Source organism: Ciona intestinalis, chromosome 3 (genome assembly GCF_000224145.3).
Source record: "Ciona intestinalis chromosome 3, KH, whole genome shotgun sequence".
Classification (NCBI taxonomy): Eukaryota; Metazoa; Chordata; class Ascidiacea; order Phlebobranchia; family Cionidae; genus Ciona; species Ciona intestinalis.
In genome coordinates this window covers 5,114,467-5,123,257 of record NC_020168.2, presented here as the reverse complement: position 1 = coordinate 5,123,257, position 8,791 = coordinate 5,114,467, and the positions used below count along the sequence as shown (strand labels likewise).

At 35.2% G+C, this 8,791-nt stretch overlaps 3 protein-coding genes across 3 annotated transcripts in view; 2 read left to right on the top strand and 1 right to left on the bottom strand.

Annotated features, from left to right (window-relative positions):
- The window catches only part of LOC113474095, a 1,890-nt gene extending 1,822 nt beyond the window's left edge, over positions 1–68 (top strand). Inside the window, exon 5 of the mRNA XM_026833677.1 lies at positions 44–68. Coding sequence (XP_026689478.1) covers positions 44–68 — 25 coding nt within the window. The remainder of the gene's footprint in view (positions 1–43) is intronic.
- A 234-nt stretch (positions 69–302) lies between these two features.
- LOC100181893 (telomere length regulation protein TEL2 homolog) lies at positions 303–4,697 on the top strand. The gene is made up of 14 exons (XM_002126662.5): positions 303–506; positions 638–795; positions 1,048–1,195; positions 1,340–1,511; positions 1,599–1,740; positions 2,039–2,168; positions 2,225–2,338; positions 2,427–2,670; positions 2,797–2,925; positions 2,981–3,097; positions 3,375–3,518; positions 3,577–3,687; positions 3,816–4,004; positions 4,128–4,697. The coding sequence occupies exons 1-14, from the start codon at positions 442–444 to the stop codon at positions 4,413–4,415; spliced, it is 2,151 nt and encodes a 716-aa protein (XP_002126698.3). The 5' UTR covers positions 303–441; the 3' UTR covers positions 4,416–4,697.
- Positions 4,698–4,703: 6 nt separating this feature from the next.
- LOC101243152 (aconitate hydratase, mitochondrial-like) overlaps positions 4,704–8,791 on the bottom strand; it is a 7,117-nt gene continuing 3,029 nt past the window's right edge. The window contains exons 9-18 of the mRNA XM_009859766.3: positions 8,527–8,628; positions 8,354–8,451; positions 8,082–8,145; positions 7,568–7,753; positions 7,155–7,277; positions 6,714–6,869; positions 6,215–6,406; positions 5,668–5,800; positions 5,317–5,438; positions 4,704–5,140 (exon numbers count right to left, since the gene is read on the bottom strand). Coding sequence (XP_009858068.1) covers positions 5,003–5,140; positions 5,317–5,438; positions 5,668–5,800; positions 6,215–6,406; positions 6,714–6,869; positions 7,155–7,277; positions 7,568–7,753; positions 8,082–8,145; positions 8,354–8,451; positions 8,527–8,628 — 1,314 coding nt within the window. The 3' untranslated portion in view covers positions 4,704–5,002. The remainder of the gene's footprint in view (positions 5,141–5,316; positions 5,439–5,667; positions 5,801–6,214; positions 6,407–6,713; positions 6,870–7,154; positions 7,278–7,567; positions 7,754–8,081; positions 8,146–8,353; positions 8,452–8,526; positions 8,629–8,791) is intronic.

Here is an 8,791-nt window from a genome sequence, read left to right as displayed (position 1 = left end):
AACTGCTTAAATACTTGTATTTATTTTGCATTGTAACATCCAGCACTAGTAAATTGCACAGTGGTTAACACCCCTTCCTGCTATCGTAGTAGGCGTATCTTCCTTGGTCAAGACACTTACCTACAATTGTTCCACCCAGTGGTCACTAATAGGTTGTCCAAATTGTTAGCCACATATAAAAAAAATCACCCACAAAGTTACATATGTGGTAACCCATAAGCTGGCACAAGATGTACGAAACAGAAAACCTGTGTTATAATGACTGTCGTTGACCCGCCACAATGGGGTAAATAAGTTACATTGACTCATTCAATTTCCAGTATTGGAGCTCGATTTCAACTTGTTGTTTCACTTTTGGACAAACTTTTTCATCAGCATTGTTTTACCGACATCATTGTAAGAGAGTGCAAAGATTTGTCAAGTCATGATGAACTCAGCAAAATGTTGGTCAGAGTTGTGGCCAGCTTGCCAGAGTTGATTTCAAATAAACAGCAAAACTCACTGAGGTGAATTGTGCCACTAATGTATTTTTGCGATTTTTATTTTTAATGACTACAATAATCAATTTTAGATGATTCTTCTTAGTTTTAAATACTACAAATACCTACTTTGGTATGGACTTTATCTGTTTTTACAGGTGTCATATGTTTCACCACGAACGTTTCTTTACTTTTCTTGGATTTGAAATTGTAAATTCTGTCTTTGAACTTTCGCACTCTGTTTCACTGGGAAAATCGATCAAAACCGAGTTTTTATCAAGATGCATTGGTCATTTCTGCAGAATAGGAAAAGCAGGTCAGTGGATTCTCTACTTGACTGGCAGAATGATACTATCTTCTTGCTGTATCTGACATACGATACCTTTATCCACACTTTTATGTCAATTGTTTTTAATACAACTCAGAGTTTATTTATACTTTGTTAGTAGTTTTTACCTGTAGCATGTTTTAACTAATGTCGTTTTTACTAATTCTCTACTTTTTGTTGTTTTATTTGATTTGATCTTCGTTACTGTATTTGTATATTATCGATTTGTTGTTTCTACAGATCATCTTTTCAGTGTCTTTATTCCATCTTTTGTTGCCAAAATTAAAACAGATTTTGTAATGCAACGAATTCTACAAAAAGTATTCAGTGGGATACCTGATGTTTTCATGGAAGGGGTTCTCACTTGCTTGTTCAGAGCATGGCCTGTGTAAGCAAATATTATTTAACTTTATTACAATTGTTTTTTTCAAGTTTTATTTAACATACTAACCGACCAACAATAAATCAGAGATTTATTTATGGTTACCAAATTGATAGACCATTTAGTATTTGATACTGAATTCTTATTTAGGAGGTGTAACCTTGTTCATATGCTTGGAGATCTTGTGTTGGCCAAACCCAAAGCAAAGTTTGTGATTCTGTACAAGTTGCTACTGGTTAAACATTATACAACATACACTGTACCAATAAATGTTATTAGCTATATTTCAAAAGTGGATCCAAAACATATGTGTGCAGTTGAGGTGAGTACTTAAACCCAAATTTAAATTCATACAAAAAAATGCTGTTAAAAAAGAAGTAACATTATTTGTGTTTTTTTGTTGATTTAGACGTTGGGTAAAGTTTTGGAAGTATGGAGTAGTTCAAGCTCAATTAAGCATACATCATATGAACAACATCGTTACTTAACTGCTGTCATTCTTCTCTGTGTTAAACATGTGGATGAAATCAGTGATCAAAAATTTAAAGACGGTGAGAATTCTGGGGTTGCTTGATCTAAAGATATATATTTTATTAGAAAATTAGAAGTTTTTATTGTATGCTTGTTCCATAGTACACTTGTCCAGTGCCATAGCACAGTGATAGCATTACTCCAACTCATTGAATTGTCAGTCCTACAATAATACATTGAAAGTGAAAAAAGAGAAATATTTTTACCCACACAGTTTCATGGTTGGAACTCCGAAAATGGGCACAAGGTGTATGAAGCAGTACACTCGTGTGGGGGTATATAAGTTTATGAAAATTTTTTCTTTCTTTGATTGATTAGAACTCATGCTTGCATTGATGTCTGGCATGAAGCATCATCTGGAGTCACCTGACGAAAAAGTTCGCTTACTTGGAATGCTGGTTGGGGAAAAACTCACGTCTGCTTTGCATATAGAAAGTGGAGAAGCCAAGTAAATGGGATACATTTTTAAAAACATAAAAGTTACTTTTTGTTTAATTTGAAAAGGTTGGAATTTGAATTTACTAAGACAGAAGATACAAATTTGCTGTTGGAAATTTTTAACTGTCATCCATCATTGCCTGATCAAGAGTTTTATAATGAGCAAGCAAAACTGTTAAGGTATGTACAGTAAAGAGTAAAATGTCACGAATAATGAATGTAGCAGGTTTTTCAAGTTATTTAGCCCTAATATTTCTTTATTTTGCAGTGATGTTAGAGAGACCTTACAGTCCAATGACGGTTATTCAAGTCATAAAAGCGTTTACACGATTTCAAAAAGTTCTTTCGTTGAAATGGCGAAAGTGAAACAGATTCCATTATCAACAAAAGATGATGTCACACAAGAATCTTCTAGAAATACAGATAAAGAAAATAAGACGTTGTGTGATAGTGATGACAGCGATGATGATTTAATTCCTTTTGATCTTCCACAAGAAACAACATTTACAAAGGTAGTCTGTCAGTCTCACACAAAATAAGAAAAAAATTGCGAAAAATTGTTTGGAGCTCAGTTTTACAAAAATTAAGTTCAGTTTCTGCACTGTGTTTTAAATAATTTTCCTTTAAATTTGATCTAGACTCCAAGACCAATGTATATCCGGGATTGTTTAGAAGGTTTAACTGAGAATGAGGATCGTGAGAAGATGGAAATATATTTGCATTGTGTGGATGAGCTTATACATAAGAATGTATTAGCTACGAAAGAGGTACAGATTGTATATTAAAGCCTTTTTAAAAGTTTAAAAAGTTTTTGTTAAATAGGTGGCAGTGGAACTTTGCAAAGTGATGCTGAATTTACAGAATAGTTATTCCATTGAAGAATTTGATGTTTTGCGTAGAAGAGCAATCACTTCAGCAGTTGTGTGTAATCCTATGCAGGTAATTGTACAGATTTGTGATGATGAATAAATGTAACTTGCTTTACCCTTGCGTGGCTGGAAATCGACAGTTGTTATAACACAAGTGTTCTGTTTCATGCACCTGTGCCAGCTTAAGAGGTATCATGTATGTTACTTTATGGGCGATTCTTTGTGTATGGCTGGACAGCTTATTAGTGACCATTGGGTTGGAGCAATTGCCGTTGGGTGTCTTGCCCAAGGACACATACGCACACAATGGTAGCAGCGACGAACCTTGAATGGACTTATTTTTGTAGGTGGCTACTTACCTAACAGGAGAGTTCTATAGCGAGCATTACAATCTACAACAGAGGATGGACATTCTTGATATTCTTGTCATGTCTGCCGGCAGAATGTCAGGGATTTCATCTGTTCCCAAGAAAGCAGTTAATGAAGATTTGGTTTGTTTTTGTTTAAAGTTTTTTAAATTTCATTAAGAGGTTTATTTGTTACCTACAGGACAAGAAAACCGATGTTTCAGAGAATCAAACATCAAATATGGTTTTGGATAAACCTTGGAAACAAATTGTTCAAGAACGTATTGATAAAAAAACTCGTCGCTTTGGAAAGGTAGAGTTGAATTGGTTATTTTGAATCATTAGTTGTAAAGTAGTGATTCTTCACTTTCAGGCACAATGGTGTTTTGGTAAGCTAACCGATATAGAACAGAAAATAAGGATTTTTTATGTTTTTAACAGGTAAAAAAGGCTACTCCTATTCCCACAGCTGATGAGTTTGGACCAGTTGCTGGTTACTTTTTCTTCCCCCTCATGGCCAGTTACGATCTTAAGATCCGGACACTAGATCTGTTGGGAACAGATACAATCGTACTTGGTCGTCTACTGTATGCACTTGGAACCATTCTCTACTCGGCTGCAAGTTCAATGGTAAACTAAAAATAAGACAATGCATAAACAATATTAAATAGCTTCATGGTATGCCATACAATAGAACCTTACCCTTATAGATTACAAATGCATATGTGAAAATTATTCTAATATTGTTGACAGGTGGCTCATAAAATGTCATCATCTTTGCTGGAATTTATTGTCCCATTAAGATCTCATGTTGAACCATTTGTAAGGAAGGCATGTGTGTTTTGTATTTCTATGGCAGTTGTCAGTTCCCTTGCTATAACTGAGGAGTTATGTGAGGACATACTGGAAGCCCGAGAATGGCTTTGTGGTGTTATAAATACAGATGATGATAGTCAGACTCGCTTAGCAGCATTAGATGCATTGAGAACTCTGGATGTGAAAGCAAGAAAGGAATTGGGAACAAATAACATTGCTACATGATAAAAAAAAGAGGTCCCAGTTTCCAAACAATATAGCTACATGATACCAATTATGTAACTGCACTGAACAAGGTTCCAGTTTAACTGAAGTTAATATAAAAATACTTATACACTCCATGAAGGGGTTAAAACAATGACCACAAATAAATATTGCAATTTACTGACTTCACACTTCCGTGTACAAGAAACCACTTTCTGGTTTCCTGTTCTGTGGCTAAGTGTCTGTCGTTCCAAGGGACCAAATAACCTTTTTCTTGCTTTCCATTCAGTTTGCAACAAATAAACAAAATTTTCAAATGTGGAACTTTTATAATTTGAACTCTCAAGACAAAATAACACCACCAATACATAAAACAGCGCTTAGAATCTGATGCACTTTCCAACAGCAGTGGTTGCCAATCACAGTACATGAAGATATCTACAATGTGGATAATAGGACTTCCACAACAGAACTAGAAGCAAGATTTTTTGTTGAGCAATTATAATACAGCAGGAACTTTGTTTAATTGAACTTCGAAAAAAAGCGAATCCATTTAATTTTTTTACAATAAATAATTAAATAACATGAACTTTGAGGTTAACAATAGCTTAGGATTTTTGCATCATCTTCATGCGGTTGAGGGCGCTACCAGCTTGGAACCACTCGATCTGTGGTTGGTTAAATGTGTGGTTGAGCAGGATGCTCTCTGATGATCCATTAGAATGTTTTAATACACATTCAAGTGGCTGTAATGGAGAAACAGAGTTAATGAAAAGCTAATGGCAGATTTTTTGTCCAATTTACAGATTTTTTGTTGACACAAATTTAAAATGAGCATAACCTGTACTGTGGGTCTGTGCAAATGATATACCTAGCTAAAGAAAGGAAAATTATTATTTGAATGACCAAGTGGCCAACCAACCTTTCCTGGAGTGAAGCTATTTAAGCCAACAATGGATATTTTATCATCTGGTTGAATCTTGTCGTAATCACTTGGGTTGCTGAAGGTCAGAGGGAGAAGACCTTGCTTTTTCAAGTTGGTTTCTGTTGCAAAATAAAAATTGAAAAATTAGCCATGGTTCTAAGTTTGTAACGCCACATATCATAATACTTTAACAATTTTAAACAAGTTTTTGCATGAGATTGTAATATATAATTCACTGTCGTAACACTCTTTTTTAATTACGGAACCAAGCCAAAAAACAACCATTTTTTCTCATGCAATTAAATTCTATATTTCAAGACATATGACAGAAATGATGATAAACATTACCATGAATCCTAGCAAAGCTCTTTACAATAATGGCCCTCCCACCCAGATGCCTTGGTTCAAGTGCAGCATGTTCCCGACTGCTTCCCTCACCATAATTCTCATCACCAACAACTACCCAGTTCAACTTGTTCGCCTACAAGCATACAGTATTAATATATCTGCTTTGGGAACTGTCAGATACTCTAATATATACGTTTACAGAATTTCATTTACCATTTAACATATTTGCGAACAGTCATGTATATACAATTGTTTAAATTAAACCTTATATACCATTTTAACAAATACTGTGAAATACACACATTACTAAAATAAACTGCTCCACACTTGTGTTGTTGTATTAGAAACACAACTTTTCAAAACATTTGTAGTTGGTTACATTTTAGCACTTCAGACTATGATTCACAGCTATTACTATTTTTCTGAAGGCAATTTATGGAAGAACACAATGTTGTATATGTAGGAACATTAAAGCCATATCGCCACATACACAAAGGCTACATTACACTTATATAAGTTAGTTTTCAACATCACATCCATTGTTTACCTTGTAATGCCTTGCAACATCTGGCACACCACCATATTCACCAGTTAAAGAATTCTTTATTGTATTTGCTTTTTCATTTTCAATATTGATAGCACCAATCAACATATTGTTGGAAATATTATCCAAGTGTCCTCTGTACTTCAACCATGGGCCAGCCATACTTATGTGGTCGGTTGTGCATTTGCCTTTAACCTGAAAGAATATTGTTATGAGGAATATCTATTACATTTCAGTATGGAAGTAATCAAATCAAGTAATTCCATCCATTGCGTGTATTAACTAGACACAATGAAAAGTAAACCTTAAGTACGCATTAGTGCATTACCAAAATGTATTTGGTAGCTGATACAGTTCCATTTATTATTTTTTTACAGCAAAAAAACCAAATAAAAATTTACTTGACACCATTTAATATACACTGTTTATAGTACAGTTCAACAAAATTTGAATAAACTTGGGGATCCTAAAAGTCGACCCCGGCGGCAAGATTTATGTTTACCTTGATAAGCACGGCCATGTCTTCAAGATCTTTCCCATTCCAATTATCAAAGGGTTCAAGGAGTTGTAACCTGTTTGATGATGGATCCACACTTACAGACACTGCATCACTGTTGGATGGAGGGTGTTGGTATGTATCCTCACCAGGATCAAATCCCTGTGAGGGAAGTTATGTGACGCATGTATCAAACTGAGCGCTGTATTTATTAGATTTTTTGTAAAAAATTAGAACAAAAACTTCACTGAATTTAATATTTTTTGCAATGAAGATTTTCAGCATTTTTTATAAGTTTCAATCTACAGATTTATTTAAGTCTATTACTACAGTAAAGTCATTACCCTTTAATTTATTAGTTGCTCCTCAAATTAAAGAAAATTTCAGTCATAACTATTTTACAGAATAACCCTGCAGTATATATAACAGGGATATTTCTGCACAAACCTTGGCTGGTAATTCATCACCAGTTGGTGCTTCAAATTTAAACTGAGATCCATCAGCCGCTGTTAAAGTGTCAACCTCTGGGTTGAAACCAAGATCACCAGCAAACACCATTGCAGTGACAACCTATGATTAAACAGTGTTAGTAGTTTCCCGCGGTGTAATGGGCGATCTCTAGTTTAAATCCCAGGACACTTGGCATGCCTAGCAGTTTAAGACAGTTTTCAACCCGTTAAGAAAACAATTAGCATAGATTACATTTATCATGCTATTACTGTACTATATTATGCAAGGAAGTTTTTAATGCAAATTGATTTTACTAAGGAGTTTTGCTAAATGCAATACAAGACATTTTCAGAAAATCAGGTTAGTAACAGTTTGTAACATGTTAATGAGAAAATGTCACAGCTACATACTTCTGGTGATGTAACGAATGCATGGGTGGCTGGGTTGGCATCATTCCGTCCAGTGAAGTTACGATTATAGGAAGTTACAATTGTGTTTTTCTCTCCCATTGCTACGTCTTTACGATCCCATTGTCCGATGCATGGCCCACATGCGTTGGCGAGCACAACACCCCCAACATCACGGAACACTTGCGCCTGTGGGTGGGAACAACTTGTTAGAAAAGATAGGCTCGTTGATGCTACCATTGGTCATATGTGTCGTTGGGATAGACACCTAATGCAATTGCTCCAACCAAGTGGTCACTAATCGGTTGTCCAAATTATGAGCCATACATAACATGAACAAACACAAAATAAATTCCCTAAAAATAATCACCTACAAAGTAACATACACGGTAACTCGTAATCTGGCATGCGGTGTATGAAACACAACCCGTGGGCCGTGTTTCCAGCCATGAGAGGATATAGCAAGTTATTTATTCATAGTTATACAACTTGCATGCATTGGTAGGTTGTTACTTACATATCCATCTCTTTCTATGGTTGCTCGAACTTGTTCAGATCCTGGAGTGATGGTGAATGCTGATCTATGTTGATGCAATATTAATTAGCATTTAAATACTGGTCATAGGACTCATACCATAAGTGGTGTGTGAATTAGCAACATACAAGGGTTAAACCGAATAGCTTGGGAAATATTAATTACAGTTCCTACATTTAAACTAAACCTATATACAAATAAAACATTGGAATAGAAATACACATTGAGCAATGCAGGTGTTATGCTATACTTACTTTGCTGTAATTCCCTTATCCCTAGCTTGCTTGCAGATGTTAGCGGATCGTCCCATGTCTTCATAACTACTGTTGGTGCAGCTGCCGATCAAACCAACCTAAAATACCAGCAATTTATTGATTAAATCATTCATAAAGGTGCAGTTTGATCTGTTTATCATGTAAAGCCCCACCTTCACTTCAAGTGGCCATCCATTTTTCTGAGCATTAGCACGCATGTCGGTACATGGGTTGTAGAGATCAGGTGTGAATGGTCCATTCAATGCAGGTTTTAACTGTAACAAACATGTGAATGTAAGAGAATGGATGTTTTAGTCAATTGGAAATTTACATATGCATTACTATGGTTATAGACTTCATTCCTACATTAAAATGAAATCTGGTAGGCGCCTTATTTGTTTCTCATTCATTAAAATAATTGGCATTAAGACGGGATCC